The following is a 20151-nucleotide window of genomic DNA, read 5'->3' as shown; positions in this document are numbered from 1 at the left end:
CGTTTTCTTTTTTTTTGACCTATCTAAGTTGAAATCGTAAAGATTATTTTTGGCCAAAAATGACTTTAAATACATGGGATAAAGTTCACTAGGGTTTTGAAAAAAAATAATTTTTTTGATACATGAGTTATACTATTTTGAATAGGGTTATATTGCTTTCTAATAATGGGCAGAAATAATGTAATCCTGTATATAAAAAAATCAGTGTATCTTAAGTTTTTTCTTTTATATCATCGAAGTAAAGTACAAGGTTTTTGAGTCAAAAGATTAAACAAAGCATTATTGGACTCAAAAATTAAAAAAGTGAACAATTTCAACTTAAGTGGGATAAAAAAACTATCAATTCATATTTTAAATAAATTAAAAAAATAAAAATTCACTAAACTGATTATCAAAGTTTAAAGGTGATTCAAAGAAAAGTTAGTAAAAAAAAAGACTTGATTTACCCTAATTTTAGATAAGATGTCATTGATTTTAAATAAAGGATCATAGATAATCAGTGTAACCATATGGAAAATCAGTATAACTGAGACCCTATGTTTAAAAAAGTCATACAAAGTAAAATGAAGAAGAAAATGGAACATTAACTGACCCAAAAACCAATAATTTACTAATATCAATCATAAATTGAATCAAATAATTGTAAATTCCTAATTTAAATGAACAAAAATATTGAAAAAGTGGTCAAATTCACTTCATAACCCATTCTTAATGATATGAGGTAATTCTAGGGTGAATTCTCAAAAAAGAACCTCTTTTCTATTTTTAACTCTTGTAAATTAGGTAGTTTAAGTGAATTCAATCTTTAAAAGACTGACTTCATGTCATCTTACCTTTTTTAGTTAATTTAAACTGAAATTAAAATATTTTTAAGTCCAAAATTATTTCAATTACATGAAACAAGTATCAGAAGTACATGAGAGAATTCTATGAAGTTTTTACATCCTAAGCAATCAGTGTAACCACAATTTTTTTCATTTCTTAGCAAACAACAAAATTTCAGTTTTTCACATCAAGCAAGCTGATTAAAACATTCACTCTTTTTTCACAAACAAATGGCTGATATATATATTTTTTAATTTTCGGATAAAAGGAGTAGCTCTGGATATCATTTGAAAACTATTTAAGAGGATTGTACGTTTAATAGTATTGTACATTTAGATTACATTTCGGATAAAAGAATTAATTATCTAAAATTAAATTATAAAATATTAATATCATTTTATGTTGTGGGATAATGTCCAAAGGACTAAGCACATAGATGACACTGAATAATATATGTAAAATTTGAGTCACAGAACTAATTCAATTAAAATTTATCTTTCAATTCAAACAATCTTGTCAAATAGCATGGTATTTCCATACTTTTAGATAAAATATAATAAAAAAGACTTTCCATCTAAGAAATTTATTTATTTATATATTTCTTGTCCTAAAGTTGAGTTTCATTTCACCAAATAAAACTAATTCTTGTGTCGACGACCGGAAAACAACTCGCGTCAGCTTTCACAAGGAGACAAATTGGTGGAATTGGTGGAAAGGCCAACTACAGCTGGTGGAATAAACGAACACTCCGTGAAAGCCAAGTGGTGGAGAATTGGCTTAGATCAGACTAGTGAAGAAGTTTGGTGCATAGCACGTGCAGCCTCCAATAACTGATGCTGCCAACCGCACTTATGAGGGCTGCTTCTTGACGAGAAGTCGTCGTAGCTGAAAATATCCTTCACCTCTGAGAATCCTCCGCCCTTTGTGCTTGGAGAAAGAAGGATCAGCCCTGCACTGAGATGCCGTCGTGGATACTAGCAGGCTTGGGATCGTTCGGATCGTCCCTCATCGGGAGCGTGATAGGTAAGATCACCGACTATGTGATCGAAAGAGTTTTGGAGGATCCCGGAGTCGCTGACCTCCACGAGCTGAAGAACACTCTTTCGAGGACTCAGCGCACCATCGGCAGAGTCGAGAACATGTGGATTAAAGATGAAGACACGAAAAAGCGATTGAAGGAATTGCTGATGAAACTGAAGGACACTGTTTATGACGCTGACGACTTGCTTGATGAGATCCAGTTCCGGGTTCTGAAGCAACAGATCGAGCAACAAGGAGCTCAGGGGTATGAGGCAAGTAACCAATCATCTTTTTCTTTTGATCTCCCTCCGAGTAAAAGAAGAAAACTTCATGAACGTGTCGGTCGCCTCTTCGGTAGAGAAGATGATGTGGATAGAGTGAGGGAAAATCAGAGTAAGTTAGATGAATACACTACTGAGATCAAGCATTTCATTGATAACTTACATGATGATGAGAAACAGATGATAACGTCAGTAGTGCCTCGAACCACCACTTCCTTTCCGATAGAAACTCAAGTATTCGGACGAGACGAACAGCTGAATCACCTTCTGGAACAGTTGATGAAATCTGCCGATGGATCCGGATCCAGCAACAGTAGCATCTCTACCTTGACTATTGTTGGGATCGGCGGGGTCGGAAAGACTACTCTTGCTCAGCAAGCCTACAACCACGAGAGGGTGAAGGACTATTTTCATCATAAGGTCTGGGTCTGTGTATCCGACAACTTCAACGTGGAGAGGCTTACCAAAGAGATCATAGAATCCTTAACCCGGAATAAGTGCGATCTAAACAACTTTGATACACTTCAAGTGGTTGTTAAGGAGGAGTTGACCTCAAAAAGGTTCCTGCTTGTCCTCGACGATGTGTGGAACGAGGACAGCCTGAAATGGGAAAGATTTTGTGCACCATTGAGGTACGGAGTACCAGGAAGCAAGATTTTGGTTACAACTCGCTCTGAAAAGATTGCAGAAATGGTTGGCAATCGGATCCATCTAGGAGGTCTGGATGAAGCCAGCTATTGGAAATTGTTCAAAAAATGTGCATTTGGTTCCGAAGACGCCGGTGAATTTCCACAGCTAGAAGCCATAGCAAAGAAGATCGTTGGCAGGTTGAAGGGGTTGCCACTTGCGGCAAGGACGGTAGGCGGGTTGTTGAAGGCGCAGATGAATGAGGAACAATGGAGAATCATCGCAGGGAGTGAAATATGGAAACTACCGCAAAACGAAGAGAGTGTCCTGCCAGTCCTACAACTGAGCTATCAATGTCTTCCCTCACACCTAAAGCGGTGCTTTGTTTTCTGTTCCCTCTTCCTCAAAGATTGTCCGTTTAATGAACGAGACTTGATCCGACTTTGGATGGCAGAAGGCTACGTTGCTCAAGACAACAATATGACGATGGAGGATACAGGAAGCCGCTACTTCCTTGACTTAGTGAATAGGTCTTTCTTTCAGGAAGCTCCTTGGGGATCGATGTATGTGATACATGACCTCATACACGATCTTGCTCAATTTATTTCAGAGGGAGAGTTTTGCAGGATCAATGATGAGTCGAAAGAGATCCCTAATACGACTCGTCATCTATCAGCAACATTAACCGATGGAACTAAGTTAATGGAGCTCTCTTTTTATGATAAATTACGGACCCTCATGATTAATTCCAAGAATTTTTGGTTTGGCTTTCGAGTCGAGAGCCCTTTGTTCATTCAGTTTGAAAAATTAAAAAACATTCGAGTGTTGAAATTGCACGGGTGTGGCTTGCGGGAGTTGCCTGAGACAATTGGTGAATTGATACACCTCCGCTACCTTGACATATCCTACAACTGTCAGATTTGTAGACTGTCGGAGTCACTATGTGGTCTTTACAATTTGCGAGTACTGTTTCTGCAGGGCTGTGAACTACAGAGTTTCCCGCACGGCATGAGCAAGTTGATCAACTTGATGCATCTTAACGCAGCAGACGAAATAATTTCCAAGATAAATAATGTTGGGAAGCTGACTTCTCTTCAAGGATTGTCTTCATTCAAAGTACTCAAGGATCAGAGACACGAGGTTGCCCAATTAGGCAGTCTGAAACAACTTCATGGACAACTTCGAATTACCAACCTCGAGAACGTTGAGAGTAAACAAGAAGCAAGCAAGGCTAATCTGAACAACAAAGAGTACCTTGATGAACTAGTCTTAGAATGGACATCAGGCTCTAGTTTGGACGGCAATGAATTAGTTGTGTCGGAGGAGGTACTCGAAGGTCTCCAACCACATCAGGCTCTCAAACGTTTGACGATCAGAGGGTACAATGGTGTCAGATCACCCAGTTGGCTGCAGGCACAATTGTTAGCGAATCTGAGAACTCTTAGATTGATAAACTGCAAAGCATGGAAGGATCTTTCATGTATTGGACAGCTACCGAATCTGAAGAACCTTTACGTGGAGGGAATGCCAGCAGTGAAACAAATAAGTCATGAATTAAGTACAGAGAGCAAGTTCTTGCCTAATCTGGAAGAGCTAGTGCTGGAGAAAATTGTGGCATTGGAGGAACTCCCGAGTCTTGGACAACTGCCGTGTCTCAAGGTTCTCCGCATCGAGGGAATGCCAGCAGTGAAGAAGGTGGGTGATGGATTTTTTGGTTCTAGAGACGAAAGCAAGTGTTTTCCTAGCTTGGAGGAGCTCAAGTTCTGGGACATGCCAGAATGGGAAGAGTGGACTTGGGCTGATGATCGACAGTTGTTTCCCTGCTTGCGAAATCTTGAAATTGGAAGTTGCCCGAGGCTTAAGAGGATGCCTCCCCTCCCTACTTCAGTTGAGTCACTATCATTATATGAAGTCGGGTTGACAGAAGTTCCAAGATTGTGGGAAGAAATCGATGGAAGTAGCAGCAGTATGATCGTTTCAGAATTGAAAATATATAGTCTTGAAGAGATAAAGCTGGTGGACATCCCAGAATGTGAGGAACTCCCTTGTCTTGGTCAACTGCCGGGTCTCAAGGTTCTTCACATCGAGGGAATGCCAGCAGTGAAGAAGGTGGGTGATGGATTTTTTGGTTCTAGAGACGAAAGCAAGTGTTTTCCTAGCTTGGAGGAGCTCAAGTTCTGGGACATGCCAGAATGGGAAGAGTGGACTTGGGCTGATGATCGACAGTTGTTTCCCTGCTTGCGAAATCTTGAAATTGGAAGTTGCCCGAGGCTTAAGAGGATGCCTCCCCTCCCTACTTCAGTTGAGTCACTATCATTATATGAAGTCGGGTTGACAGAAGTTCCAAGATTGTGGGAAGAAATCGATGGAAGTAGCAGCAGTATGATCGTTTCAGAATTGAAAATATATAGTCTTGAAGTGATAAAGCTGGTGGACATCCCAGAATGTGAGGAACTCCCTTGTCTTGGTCAACTGCCGGGTCTCAAGGTTCTTCACATCGAGGGAATGCCAGCAGTGAAGAAGGTGGGTGATGGATTTTTTGGTTCTAGAGACGAAAGCAAGTGTTTTCCTAGCTTGGAGGAGCTCACGTTCAGGGACATGCCACAATGGGAAGAGTGGTCTTGGGCTGATGGCCGACAGCTGTTTCCCTGCTTGCGAAAACTTCAAATTGAAAGATGCCCGAGGCTTAAGAGGATGCCTCCCCTCCCTACTTCAGTTGAGTCACTATCATTATGTGAAGTCGGGTTGACAGAAGTTCCAAGATTGTGGGAAGAAATCGATGGAAGTAGCAGCAGTATGATCGTTTCAGAATTGAAAATATATAGTCTTGAAGTGATAAATCTGGTGGACATCCCAGAATGTGAGGAACTCCCTTGTCTTGGTCAACTGCCGGGTCTCAAGGTTCTTCACATCGAGGGAATGCCAGCAGTGAAGAAGGTGGGTGATGGATTTTTTGGTTCTAGAGACGAAAGCAAGTGTTTTCCTAGCTTGGAGGAGCTCACGTTCAGGGACATGCCACAATGGGAAGAGTGGTCTTGGGCTGATGGCCGACAGCTGTTTCCCTGCTTGCGAAAACTTCAAATTGAAAGATGCCCGAGGCTTAAGAGGATGCCTCCCCTCCCTCCTCCACTTCAAACATTAAATTTACATGAAGTCGGATTGACAGAACTGCCAGGGTTATGGGAAGGAATCCATGGAGGCGGCAGTTGCATAACTGCTTCTCTTTCAACATTGACAATACGTAAATGTCCAAATCTAAGAAATCTGGAAGAAGGGTTGCTATCGCACAGCTTACCAAATATCAGTGACATTGAGATAGCGGAATGTGCGGAACTCGTGTGGCTGCCGGTGAAGGAGTTTAAAGAACTCACCTCCCTTGCGAAATTGTCAATCCGCAGTTGCCCGAAGCTCTTGAGCATGACGCGAGATGGGGACAATGACATCCTCCTTCCACCCTCAATCAAGGAACTAGTTCTGTCTGACTGTGGGAATCTGGGAAAATTGCTACTGGGCTGCCTGCACAACTTGACCTCACTCACTCGATTGGAAATAGGCGACTGCCGGTGCATAGAGTCTCTTCCAGCAACGTCGCTGCTTCACCTGAAACGACTTGAATATCTGAAGATTTGGAAATGTGGTGAGCTGAGATCGAAAGACGAGTTGTTGCTGAATGAAGGGAATGAGCGAGTGGAGGGTTCATCGGTAACCGAATTATGCATCGACGATACAGCCCTGTTCAAACTTTCGCTCTTAAGAAGGATACTTCCATCCGTCCGTGTTCTCACAATCTCAAACTTTCCTCGAGCGACGATGTCTGATGAGGAGGAGCAGTTGTTGCGAAGCCTCACAGCTCTCAGATCGCTAGAATTCAAGGATTGCAAGAATCTACAATCGCTGCCGACAGAGTTGCATGCCCTTCCCTCCCTCCGGCTTTTAAAAATAATTAGATGTCCGAAGATTCAGGTGCTACCTGAGAAGGGGCTACCCGAGATGAAGAGCTCGGGTTGATTTTTGGCTGTTGATCCATTGGAGATACGTGAAGGTACATCACATCCAACCATTGGTTTTTCGTTGTTTTCGGATGGTTTTCCTTCCTAGTCTGTGAGACCACTCGGTAATAGCTAGATTTTTATCCAAGAACATAAAACTAAACACAAGACTTAGTAAGGGTTTAATTGTAAAAGGTACAATTTATTTCATTATATTTATGTTTTTTATGGCTAGTTAATGGCAATTCTTTATACTATAATGATTTATGATCTGATATATGATTTTAGTTGTATTACGCTTTTATTGTGAAAATATATGTAAATATATGTTGCTTTTAAGAAAAAGTATGAGAAGCATTTTATTTAGCATTTAAAATACATATAAAGTTTAAGTTTTGTAAATTATATGTGTATGAAAAATTGATATTTATGTATATTTTAGAACGCAGGCATTGAATGTTTACAAAATTCTTATGTTTTAAAAAAAAACTTAATTATGATAAATTTTGTCTGTATGAGAGTTACAATGTTTTCTTTGCTCATATAATTTTTTTTAATTTTCAGATAAAAGGAGTAGTTCTGGATATCATTTGAAGAACTATTTAAGAGGATTGTACCTTTAACAGTATTGTACATTTAGATTACTTTTTATATGTGCTATTTGGATCTGAATGCTATGAACTTTTATGTGCTATTTGGATTTGAATGTTATGAATTTTTAAGGAGTTATCGAATTTTTTGTATGTGTTGTGAGTGGATTGATTATATATTGAAATATGTAATAAATTTTATATGAAAATTATTTGTTTATATTTTTTTATCTTATATTTCTATAGGCAAATATATATATATATATATATATATATATATATATATATATATATATATATATATATATATATATATATATATATATATTGAGACATTCGATTGATTAATGTATCATGCACAAGTGATAGAACTCATGTTGAAGTTCATATATATCATTATAAATATTTATTTTATTTTTAAGACAGGATGTAGAAATTATTGAAAATTAGATGTTTTGGTATGGTCTGTCGTCAATTTTAAGTTTCTGTATCTATCTTTTGTCCAATAAATGCTTTAACTAGGGAAACCATTATTATTCTAATTATAGAATAATTGTCATAAAACTTAAGTAGGTTTTCATAAGAATTTGTCTTTTGTTCTTAGGAATCAGATTCTTTATTAATGTGGTACATTTCAGAACACGCAACATGATTTTAAGCTATCTCTAAGCATGTAATTGATCAATTGATTATGAAGTTGATACTATAACACTGTTTCAGTTGACACAATAGAACTTTTCAATGAACATAATATATCATGTCAAAAATCATAATGAAATTATCATCTGCATTGTGAGAGGAGGTAGCATGCTGACGTAACTTATCTCATGGTCATTTTATGGAGATTTAGGAGCATCTTGTCAATCTCATTTACCTCTTTTTTGTTTCTTGAGATGGATTTTGCATCTAAACTCACCTCTTAAAGTCATACCACATGGGGCTGGCAACTCTTTTTTGTTTTAGCAGACATCTCTACAAATAAAGCGACTTACTTGTGGTTTGACGCAAAAAAGAAGTAAGGATGATCATAAAGTACTTACCATATTAATTATAACTTACAAGTCATGGAGCATATGCTTGTATGGTAGAAAATATTTTTTAGAATACAAAAATAACAGAAAGAAGCAAAAAAAAAAAAACATTGACCCTTAGATTATGCATTGGCACGAGCTACATGTACTAAATCACCCTTAATTAGGTGATTCGCATCTTGTCCATAAAGTATATGAGATCTACCCACCAATCTTTCAATTATTTGAACTTGTTCACTAATCATAAAATGCCAAGAACCAAACTGACACCAAATAGTCCACTTCTTTGTTCTAAAACTACAATTTATTAGTTAAAATGGAGAGTTAGCAAAAGAGCTCTATAGAACATTGCATAAAAAATTAATTAGCTGAGAGAACTACTCTTCTCTCTAAATAATATATATTTCTATATAATATAACATATGTGGTCGGTCAATTAGTAGTCTCATTCCTTTTTCTATATACATACATTATAAAAAAAAAATCAAGACATATAAGGATATATCAAATATCTTCTAAATTTCTTATCATCCAAGAGGTAAGAATAATTTTGCATAACATGCACACGCATACATTGGAGTCTGACTTTTCGTCTTAAACAACAACCGATAAATCACTGTTGACAATAATAATCTCACTATAAAAAACACTCTTCTTTTTCAACATACATGCACCAAGGTACACTAATATCATTTTTTAAAATAAATTTTATATCTTCATTGTCGATGATAATAAGTCTAAAAAACTAGTATTGTCACTAAGACTTTAAATTTGAATCCGAAGATAGTGGTATTAATTTTATGTAGTGATACTATCTTAATTTGTTAGTAACTTTTAATAATTGTAAATCGGAAAGCTTTTTAGGATATGATAATTTTTTTTATGGTATTTAGCAATGTATAGAAATTTGAAACTAAATCATAATGTACAAAATATTGAAATAACTTTAATAATATTAGGTGATAGTGACTAGTACTCGTTGAGTCGGACGTGGGCTTTGATCATGGTGACCATTAGTGTCGACGTCATGTTTCCATATGACCACAATATTCTGCACCGTGGTTTGCAGAGGAACGACAGCTTGGTATCGACATTTTGAGAATATTTGGATGCACCTAATGCTATAGAACCGAAAGCTTATGTCTCTTTATTACAAAACGAGTGGCCATCCTTGAGTTATCAACTTACGAAGAATTGGTCAACAGATCATAAAAGAAAAGATCTGAGGCTCACATTTAAGTCTACACCATCACAGGGAGCGAGTTCTCCTTTTCATGGTAGGGGGGACATGCAAAGAAGGCTTACAACCATCCAACCACCACCACAACATCAATAGTAGAAAAAGATGAGATGAGATATTTTAATTGTAGGAAAACTAATCATGTTTTCTCGAGTTGCTCGACAGGACGAATACGTTTCCATTGTCAGCATTCTGATCACAATCTAAAGGATTAATCGTAGAGATCTCATATCAGTAAAAGATGAGAGGATAACGAGGAAAACAAGCTTGAGCTTTTGCTCGGACTCATCACGATGCTCAAGCTTCCGAAACAATTATGCAATGTATTATAACTCGACACACTTTTCTATTCCACCATACTTTGCATTTAAGTTGCACAAAGTTTTTCTATATCTCGCGTTTTGAGCACATAACAAATATTTTGCCTATACTATTTACTATATAAAAAAAATACAAAACATGAACATAACAATTGATTTCAGAAAAATGTTGTTTACAAGACGTGTTTATATTGCTTTCTAACATGAAAAAAAATATTTTTTATGATATATGAGTTATACTATTTTGAATAGGGTTATTTTGCTTTCTAATAAAGGACCAGAAATAATATTAACTCTGTAAAAAAAAAATCATTGTAACTCAAATTTTTTTAAAAAATCATCAAGATTTCTTGGATATCAATGCAAAGTACAATTATTTGACCAAAAATAAAAAAAATAATCATCAAGGTTTTTGAGGGCAAAAGAGTAAACAAAGCATTATTTGACCCAAAAAAAAAACAATTTCAACCTTACGTGGGATCAAATAACTGTAAATTCACATTTTGAATAAATAAAAAATAAAAAATGGATCAAAATTCACTTAACTGATTCTCAAAGTTTAAAGGTGATTGGAGGGTGAGTTAATTAAAAAAGGCTTGATTTACTCTAATTTTAAATAGGATTTTCTTGATTTTAAACAGAGGATCAAAATCAGTATAACCATGTGGAAAATCAGTGTCGTTGAGACCCTATTTTTAAAAAAATTCATCTAGCGTAGTAGGAAAACATTGTCAAAGTAAAATGAAGAGAAAAATAGTTTACTAATAATTTACTAATATCAGTCTTAAATTGAATTAAATAATTGTAATTTCCTAATTTAAATGAACAAAAAAAATAAAAAAGTGTTCGAAATTCACTTTATTTTGACCCATTCTCAAAATAAAGTGAATTCAATCTAGGCTATGGCCCATTCTCAATTATATGAGGTGATTCTAGGCTGATTTCTTAAAAAAAAAATATTTTTTTTTATTTTTAACTCTTGTAAATTAGGTAGTTTAAGTGAATTCAATCTTTGAAAGGCTGCATTCATGTCATCTTACTTTTTTTTAGTTAATTTAAATTTAAATTAAAATATTTTTAAGTTAAAAATAATTTCAATTACATGAAACAAGTATCAGAAGTACATGAGAGAATTCTATGAAGTTTTTACATCCTAAGCAATCAGTGTAACCACAAATTTTTTCATTTCTTAACAAACAACAAATTTTCTGTTTTTCACATCAAGCAAGCTAACAAAAAAAAATTACTTTTTTTCACAAACAAATGGCTAGAAAGATATATTAGAAGGTAGATTTTCAATATGTACCTTTCTGGAAATGTTTTTTTACCATCTAAGCAATGTAATTCTAAATTAAGCCTTGTTTGGAGAATATATCAAATCCTAAAAATTTTAAATTTGAAATATCTATTGAACAAAAATACTTATTATAAAAAATTATATTTTTGACAAAAATATTATCTGGAGTACTTCAAAAAGTATTAGAAAATGATCAATATGAGATTATAGGAAATGACATGAAAACCTAGAGAGTTTCTTGTGGGGCACATCTCAGTGAGAGAGCCTAAGGAGAGTTCTTTTTGGGTATGGATAATGAGAGATCGCATCAAACAGATTCACTTTAAATTGAATTTTTTTTCTAATTTAATGACTATTTACCTAAGTCATTTTCTTCGTAAGGTTATGTTAATGTTAAAAGTATTTGTATGTTAAATGAGAAAAAGAAAACATGAGACACTTCATTAAGATAAGGGAAAATAATGTTTTTAGAGAACTCAGCCAATAATTTATATTAAAAAATTTATATTCATCTGTCCGAAGTTTAAACTTGCATGTATTTCATTTTTCTACACCCTAAAAATTATTTAGAGTGTATCATCTATTTTAGTAATCATTTATTTTATTTTCAACTCTACAAAAATACCAAATAGTATCACATATTAAATTATTATAAAAAAATATTTTATAGATACTTTTTTGTAAAGAGGACTTCAAAAGGATTCTTTGTGGGGGTCTTCTCATCATGAGGGTTTGCACCTAGAGGTATGCAGAAGGTGAAAATTAAGATATAAAGATAAAGATAAATTTGATTTAGTAAGGTTTGGAGAAAGAGAGATATCGACAAATTGATTGATCAACAAGAGAAGAGAGAGAAAAAAAAGAATCGATTTACTTTGAACTGATTGTTTTTTTGCTTTAACCGCTATTGACTCAACAAGAGAGGTCAATATTAAATGTATTTTCATATTTTATAAAAGAATATATAGTATATGGGAAAAGAGAAATATGAGACACTTGGTATGAGATAATGAAAATTAATTTTTTTAAAAGAAATAATCTAATAATTTATATTAGAAAAATTATATTGATGCCTAATTTACATGCAAATCGTTTTATTGCATCCTAAAAAGGTATTCATTCAGAGTGTACCATATATTTTGATGGATATTTATTTTATTTTCGACCTACGCCAAATAGTAAGAAGACACATTAAATTATCATAACATACATCAAATAGATAATTTTCTATAAGTTGAGTTTAATTTCAGCAAATAAAACTAATTATTGTGTCTACGACCGAAAACGACTCTTATAGATAAAACTTGTTACCATATCATGCATCTGATTCTTTATAGTGAGATGGCTAAAGTGGACAGAAGAAAATTTGGTGGAATTGCTTTCTCATCCTCGAAAGTCCAACCGGTCGAAGTCACGCTCCCAGAAAACCAAAGTGGTGGAAAATTGGTTCCAATAATTGATGTTGCACCCTCCTCATGTCCGTAGCACGTGCAGACTCCAATAATTGATGCCGCCAACCGCCCCTTCGAAGGCTTCTTCTCGAGGAGGAGAAGTCGTTGCAGCTGAAAATATCCATCTACTCTGAGAATCCTCTAACCTTTGTGCTTGGAGAAAGAAGGATCAGCCCTGCACTGCGATGTCGTCGTGGATATTAGCAGGCTTAGGATCTCTCGGACAGGCCTTAATCGGGAGAGTGAAGGATCAGATCAGCGACTATTTGATCGGAAGGGTTTTGGAGGAGCCCGGAGTTGCTGACCTCGACAAGCTGAGGAATACTCTTTCGGGGACTGAGCGCATCATCGGCAGAGTCGAGAACATGTGGATTAAAGATGAAGACACGAAAAAGCGATTGAAGGAATTGCTGATGAAACTGAAGGACACTGTTTATGACGCCGACGACTTGCTTGATGAGATCCAGTTCCGGGTTCTGAAGCAACAGATCGAGCAACAAGGAGCTCAGGGGTATGAGGCAAGTAACCAATCATCTTCTTCTTCTGGTCTCCCTCCGAGGATAGAAAGAAAAATTTCTGAACGTGTCAGTCGCTTCTTCGGTAGAGAAGATGATGTGATTAGAGTGAGGAAAATTAAGATGAAGTTAGATAAATATATTACTGACATCGAGTATTTCATTGCTAAATTAGATGCTGCTGAGAAACAGATGATAACGTCAGTAGTGCCTCGAACCACCACTTCCTTTCCGATAGAAACTCAAGTATTCGGACGAGACGAACAGCTGAATCAACTTCTGGGACTGTTGGTGCAATCTGCCGATGGATCCGGATCTAGCTACAATAGCATCTCTACCTTAACTATTGTTGGGATCGGAGGGGTCGGAAAGACTACTCTTGCTCAGCAAGCCTACAACCACGAGAGGGTGAAGGACTATTTTCATCATACGGTCTGGGTCTGTGTATCCGACAACTTCAACGTGGAGAGGCTTACCAAAGAGATCATAGAATCCTTAACCCGGAATAAGTGCGATCTCAACAACTTTGATACACTTCAAGTGGTTGTTAAGGAGGATTTGACCTCAAAAAGGTTCCTGCTTGTCCTCGACGATGTGTGGAACGAGGACAGCCTGAAATGGGAAAGATTTTGTGCACCATTGAGGTCCGGAGTACCAGGAAGCAAGATTTTGGTTACAACTCGCTCTAGAAAGATTGCAGAAATGGTTGGCAATCCGATCCCTCTATATGGTCTGGATAACGCCAGCTATTGGGAATTTTTCAAGACATGTGCATTTGGTTCCGAATACGCCGGTGAATGTCCACAGCTAGAAGACATAGCAAAGAAGATCGTTTACAGGTTGAATGGGTTACCACTTGCGGCAAGGACGGTAGGCGGGTTGTTGAAGGCGGAGATGAATGAGGAGGCCTGGAGAATCATCGCAGGGAGTGAAATATGGCAACTACCGCAAAACGAAGAGGGTGTCCTGCCAGTCCTACAACTGAGTTATCAATGTCTTCCCACACACCTTAAGCGGTGCTTTGTTTTTTGTTCCCTGTTCCCCAAAGATCATCGGTTTGATGGAGAACACTTGGTCCGGCTTTGGATGGCAGAAGGCTACGTTGCTCAAGACAATATGAAAGACAATATGACGTTGGAGGCTGTAGGAAGTGGCTACTTCCGTGAGTTAGCGAACAGGTCTTTCTTTCAAGAAGCTCCTCTGGGATCGAAATATGTGATGCATGACCTCATACACGATCTTGCTCAGTTTATTTCGGAGGGAGAGTTTTACAGGATTGAAGATGATGAGTCGAAAGAGATCCCTAATACGACTCGTCATCTATCAGCAACATTAACCGATGGAACTAAGTTAATGGAGCTCTCCTGTTGTGATAAATTACGGACCCTCATGATTAATTCCAAAAGTCATTGGTTTGACTTTGGAGTCGAGAGGCCTTTGTTCATTCAATTTGATAAATTAAAAAACATTCGAGTGTTGATATTGCAGAGGTGCGGCTTACGGGAGTTGCCTGAGACAATTGGTGACTTGATACACCTCCGCTACTTTGACATATCCTACAACCGTCAGATTTGGAGACTGTCGGAGTCACTATGTGGTCTTTACAATTTGCGAGTACTTGATCTGTCTAAATGTGAACTACAGAGTTTACCGCATGGCATGAGCAAGTTGATCAACTTAATGCATCTTAATGCAGAAGACAAAATAATTTCCGAGATAAATAATGTTGGAAAGTTGACTTCTCTTCAAGAACTGTGTTCATTTAAAGTACTCAAGAATCAGGGACACGAGATTGCCCAATTAGGCAGTCTGAAACAACTACATGGAAAACTTCGAATTACCAACCTTGAGAATGTTGAGAGTAAACAAGAAGCAAGCAAGGCTAATCTGAACAACAAACAGTACCTTGATAAACTGGTCTTAGAATGGATATCAGATGATGGCTCCAGTTTGGACGGCAATGAATTAGTTGTGTCGGAGGAGGTACTTGAAGGTCTCCAACCACATCAGGCTCTCAAACGTTTGACGATCAGAGGGTACATTGGTATCAGATCACCCAGTTGGCTGCAGGCACAATTGTTAGTGCATCTGGGAATTCTTAGACTGATAAACTGCATAGCATGGAAGGATCTTTCATGTATTGGACAGCTACCGAATCTCAAGAACCTTTACGTGGAGGGAATGCCAGCAGTGAAACAAATAAGTCATGAATTAAGTACAGAGAGCAAGTTCTTGCCTAATCTGGAAAGGCTAGTGCTGAAGGACATGATGGCACTGGAGGAACTCCCGAGTTTTGGACAACTGCCGAGTCTCAAGGTTCTGCGCATCGAGAGAATGCCAGCAGTGAAGAAGGTGGGCTATGAATTCTTTGGTTCTAGAGACGAAAGCAAGTGTTTTCCTAGCCTGGAGAAGCTCAAGTTCGGGGACATGCCAGAATGGGAAGAGTGGTCTTGGGCTGATGGCCGACAGCTGTTTCCCAGCTTGCGAAATCTTGAAATTGGAAGTTGCCCGAGGCTTAAGAGGATGCCTCCCCTCCCTACTTCAGTTGAGTCACTATCATTATGTGAAGTCGGGTTGACAGAAGTTCCAAGATTGTGGGAAGAAATCGATGGAAGTAGCAGCAGTATGATCGTTTCAGAATTGAAAATATATAGTCTTGAAGAGATCAAGCTGGAGGACATCCCAGAATGTGAGGAACTCCCTTGTCTTGGTCAACTGCCGAGTCTCAAGGTTCTTCGCATCCAGAGAATGCCAGCAGTGAAGAAGGTGGGTGATGGATTTTTTGGTTCTAGAGACGAAAGCAAGTGTTTTCCTAGCTTGGAGGAGCTCACGTTCAGGGACATGCCACAATGGGAAGAGTGGTCTTGGGCTGATGGCCGACAGCTGTTTCCCTGCTTGCGAAAACTTCAAATTGAAAGATGCCCGAGGCTTAAGAGGATGCCTCCCCTCCCTACTTCAGTTGAGTCACTATCATTATGTGAAGTCGGGTTGACAGAAGTTCCAAGATTGTGGGAAGAAATCGATGGAAGTAGCAGCAGTATGATCGTTTCAGAATTGAAAATATATAGTCTTGAAGAGATCAAGCTGGAGGACATCCCAGAATGTGAGGAACTCCCTTGTCTTGGTCAACTGCCGAGTCTCAAGGTTCTTCGCATCCAGAGAATGCCAGCAGTGAAGAAGGTGGGTGACGGATTTTTTGGTTCTAGAGACGAAAGCAAGTGTTTTCCTAGCTTGGAGGAGCTCACGTTCAGGGACATGCCACAATGGGAAGAGTGGTCTTGGGCTGATGGCCGACAGCTGTTTCCCTGCTTGCGAAAACTTCAAATTGAAAGATGCCCGAGGCTTAAGAGGATGCCTCTCCTCCCTCCTTCACTTAAATCACTGTCATTATGTGAAGTCGGGGCGACAGAAGTTGTAAGATTATGGGCAGAAATCGATGGAAGTAGCAGCAGTATGACCGTCTCAAAATTGAAAATATATAATCTTGAAAAGGTCGAGTTGGAGTACATCCCAGAATGTGAGGAACTCCCGAGTCTTGGACAACTGCCGAGTCTCAAGGTTCTTCGCATCGAGAGAATGGCAGCAGTGAAGAAGGTGGGCTATGAATTCTTTGGTTCTAGAGACCAAGGCAAGTGTTTTCCTAGCCTGGAGAAGCTCAAGTTCGGGGACATGCCAGAATGGGAAGAGTGGTCTTGGACTGATGGCCGACAGCTGTTTCCCTGTTTGCGAAAACTTCAAATTGAAAGATGCCCGAGGCTTAAGAGGTTGCCTCCCCTCCCTCCTCCACTTGAAACATTAGAAATAGATGAAGTCGGATTGACAGAAGTGCCAGGGTTATGGGAAGGAATCCATGGAGGCGGCAGTTGCATAACTGCTTCTCTTTCAACATTGACAATACGAAAATGTCCAAATCTAAGAAATCTGGAAGAAGGGTTGCTATCGCACAGCTTACCAAATATCAGTGACATTGAGATAGCGGAATGTGCGGAACTCATGTGGCAGCCGGTGAAGGGGTTTAAAGAACTCACTTCCCTTGAGGCATTGTCAATCCGCAGTTGCCCGAATCTCTCGAGCATGACGCGAGATGGGGACAATAACATCTGCCTCCCACCCTCGATCGAGGAACTAGTGCTGTCTGACTGTGGGAATCTGGGAAAATTGCTACTGGGCTGCCTGCACAACTTGACCTCACTCGCTCGATTGGAAATAGGCGGCTGCCCGTCCATAGAGTCTCTTCCTGAAACGTCGCTGCTTCACCTGAAACGACTTGAATCTCTGAGCATTTGGAAATGTGGTGAGTTGAGATCAATAGACGAGTTGCGAGCTCTAAAATCCCTCAGAGAATTGACCATCAAACTATGTCCCAAGCTGTTGCTGAATAAAGGGAATGAGCAAGTGGAGGGTTTGTCGCTGCCTATATTATGCATCGACGACACAGCCCTGTTCAAAGTATCGCTCTTAAGAAGGATACTTCCATCCGTCCGTGTTCTCACAATCTCAAACTTTCCTCGAGCGACGATGTCTGATGAGGAGGAGCAGTTGTTGCGAAGCCTCACAGCTCTCAGATGGCTAGAATTCAAGGATTGCAAGAATCTACAATCGCTACCGACAGAGTTGCATGCCCTTCCCTCCCTTTGTCTTCTAACAATTATTGGATGTCCGGAGATTCAGGCGCTACCTGAGAAGGGGCTGCCGACGTCCCTCAGGAATCTACATTTCGAAGGCTGCCATGCGATGCTGACGGAGCGGCTGGAGAAGCACTTGGCCGAGATGAAGAGCTCGGGTCGATTTTTGTCTCTTCACCAATTGGCGATACGTAAAGGTACATCACATCCAACCATTTCTTCTCCTTATCGATACCATTGGTTTTTCGTTGTTTTCGGTTGCTTTTCTTTTCGAGTCTCTGACACCACTCCGTAATAGCTAGATTTTGTTACCCAAGAACATAAAACTCAATACAAGACTTAGTAAGGGTTTAATTGTAAAACGTGCATTTTATTTCTCTACAATGAATCCTCAACTATATTTATTTTTTTATGACTAGTTAATGACATTTTTTTAAACTATAATGATTTATGATGTGATATATGATTTTAGTTGTATTATGCTTTTATAATGAAAGTATATTTAAATATATGTTGCTTGAAAAAAAAAGTATGATAAGCAATTTATTTAGCATTTAAAATACATATAAATTTTAATTTTTGTAAATTATATATAAACAAAAAATTGATATTTATGTATGTTTTAGAATGCATGCATCGAAATGTTTAAATGATTCTTATGTTTAAAAAAATACTTAATTATGATAAATTTTGTTTGTATGTGAGTTACAATGTTTTCTTTGCTCATATAATTTTTTTTTAATTTTCAGATACATGGAGTAGCTTGGGTTATGGTTTTAAGAAGCTTGCAAGATGGAAGTTACGTCAAACAGCATTGCACTTTTAGATTTCTTTGTATATGTGCTATTTGGATTTGAATATTATGAATTTTTAAGGAGTTATTGAATTTGTCGTATGTGTTGTGAGTGGATTGATTGTAAATTGAAATATGTAATAAATATTATATGAAAATTATTTGTTTAGATTTTTCATCTTATATTTCTGTAGGAAAATTTATCACAAAATGTTGGACAAATGCAAGCTTTCTACTAGCTTGATAAATTATTTTCTTTTTATAAATAAAAATATTTTACAGTAATATATAATAATTGTCTGTGTTAAGATATCCGATTCGTCAATGTATTATATACAAATGATAGAACTCACGTTCAAGTTTATATGTCATTTAAATTATTTATTTTATTTTTAAAATAACATGTAAAATTTGCATGTGGAGAAATAATCAGACAATGAAGAATCATTTATTTTTAATTTATGCCCCCACATTTCAAGTGTTATAAGAGTTAACAGTGCAAATACAGATCGTTCAAATTAGTTCCTTTATCCTTTAGAATTTAAATGTCATCCGCTACTTTGTACTTCATCCACTACCAGAAGATAGATGATGAAAATATTATTTTGAAATTTTCTGAAAAGAAAAATGACAAACATAAAACAAATCACTCCTAATGTTTAGTACCAATTATGAACACATATTAGCATGATAAGAGTAGGAGCATATACTTGAAGAAATAAAATAATGTGTGGGACAAAAATCTACATAAACATATGAATTGATGAATTCTTCTTGCTTTTGTAACCTTTTATTGCTTTGACTGTGAAAAAATAGCACAGGAACGTACCAAAGAAAACACTGCTCTAAGCTAGTATCCAAATATGACTGAATGTAACCTAATTCAACTAAATCTTGGCTATGATCTGCCTTGCATTATATTCTCTCATTTCCCACTCTATTTGGTTATAATTTATGCTCTTTTAAAGGATGAGGTTCGTAAACAAACTTATACGTATATCTCTTAAAGTTTAGAAATAGCAAATTTGCCCATAATATCGAATATTAGAAGAATTGGAGATTAATAAAATGGCATCATTGAAGAGTGTGGAAGCCTCCAAATATCAATTACAATATATATATATATATATATATATAATCAACCCTTTAAAAGTTGATTTTTTTTTTTTATCTTTTTCTCTTTTTTTTGTCCTATCTAAGTTGAAATGGTAAGGATTTTTGGGGCCAAAAATGGCTTTAAATAAGTGGGATAAAGTTCTATGAGGTTTTGAAAAAAATTATTTTTTTTGATACATGAGCTATACAATTTTCAATAGGGTTATACTGCTTTCTAATAAAGGACTCGAAATGATGTAACCCTGTAAAAAAAAAAGTCAGTGTAACAGTCATCAGAACACATTATCAAAGTAAATTACAAGGTTTTTGAGTCAACAAGAGCAAACGAAGCATTATTTGACTCAAAATTTAAAAAAATAAATAATTTCAACCAAATCAATTCACATTTTAAATAAACAAAAAAGAAAAATTGATCATGCAAAAAATTTAGC

General features: G+C 37.1%; 2 protein-coding genes across 3 annotated transcripts; both read left to right on the top strand.

Annotated features, from left to right (window-relative positions):
• The first annotated feature begins 1697 nt into the window (after positions 1-1697).
• Positions 1698-7552, top strand: LOC135634359 (putative disease resistance RPP13-like protein 1). Its single transcript, XM_065144776.1, has 2 exons — positions 1698-6795; positions 7307-7552. Exon 1 carries the CDS (start codon positions 1785-1787, stop codon positions 6759-6761), a length of 4977 nt encoding a protein of 1658 aa, XP_065000848.1. The 5' UTR covers positions 1698-1784; the 3' UTR covers positions 6762-6795; positions 7307-7552.
• Positions 7553-12711: 5159 nt separating this feature from the next.
• On the top strand, positions 12712-18787 carry LOC103975160 (putative disease resistance protein RGA4). 2 transcript variants are annotated; one of them, XM_065144689.1, is made up of 3 exons: positions 13051-13189; positions 13362-18008; positions 18561-18787. In XM_065144689.1, the coding sequence occupies exons 2-3, from the start codon at positions 13379-13381 to the stop codon at positions 18635-18637; spliced, it is 4707 nt and encodes a 1568-aa protein (XP_065000761.1). In that variant the 5' UTR covers positions 13051-13189; positions 13362-13378; the 3' UTR covers positions 18638-18787. The 2 variants fall into 2 exon arrangements, with proteins under 2 accessions (XP_065000760.1, XP_065000761.1); XM_065144688.1 differs by having other exon boundaries at positions 12712-18008.
• The last annotated feature ends 1364 nt before the right edge of the window (positions 18788-20151 follow it).

This window comes from Musa acuminata, chromosome BXJ3-3 (assembly GCF_036884655.1).
Source record: "Musa acuminata AAA Group cultivar baxijiao chromosome BXJ3-3, Cavendish_Baxijiao_AAA, whole genome shotgun sequence".
NCBI lineage: Eukaryota > Viridiplantae > Streptophyta > Magnoliopsida > Zingiberales > Musaceae > Musa > Musa acuminata.
This window is presented reverse-complemented; position numbering and strand designations above follow the sequence as displayed.

Bases quoted from the DNA above. Each gene is read 5' to 3' on its own strand.
- LOC135634359 (XM_065144776.1), top strand. From the start codon at position 1,785: ATGCCGTCGTGGATACTAGCAGGCTTGGGATCGTTCGGATCGTCCCTC.
- LOC103975160 (XM_065144688.1), top strand. From the start codon at position 12,857: ATGTCGTCGTGGATATTAGCAGGCTTAGGATCTCTCGGACAGGCCTTA. The intron at 18,009-18,560 runs GTACATCACATC...TTTAATTTTCAG, and splicing joins CCAATTGGCGATACGTAAAG to ATACATGGAGTAGCTTGGGT.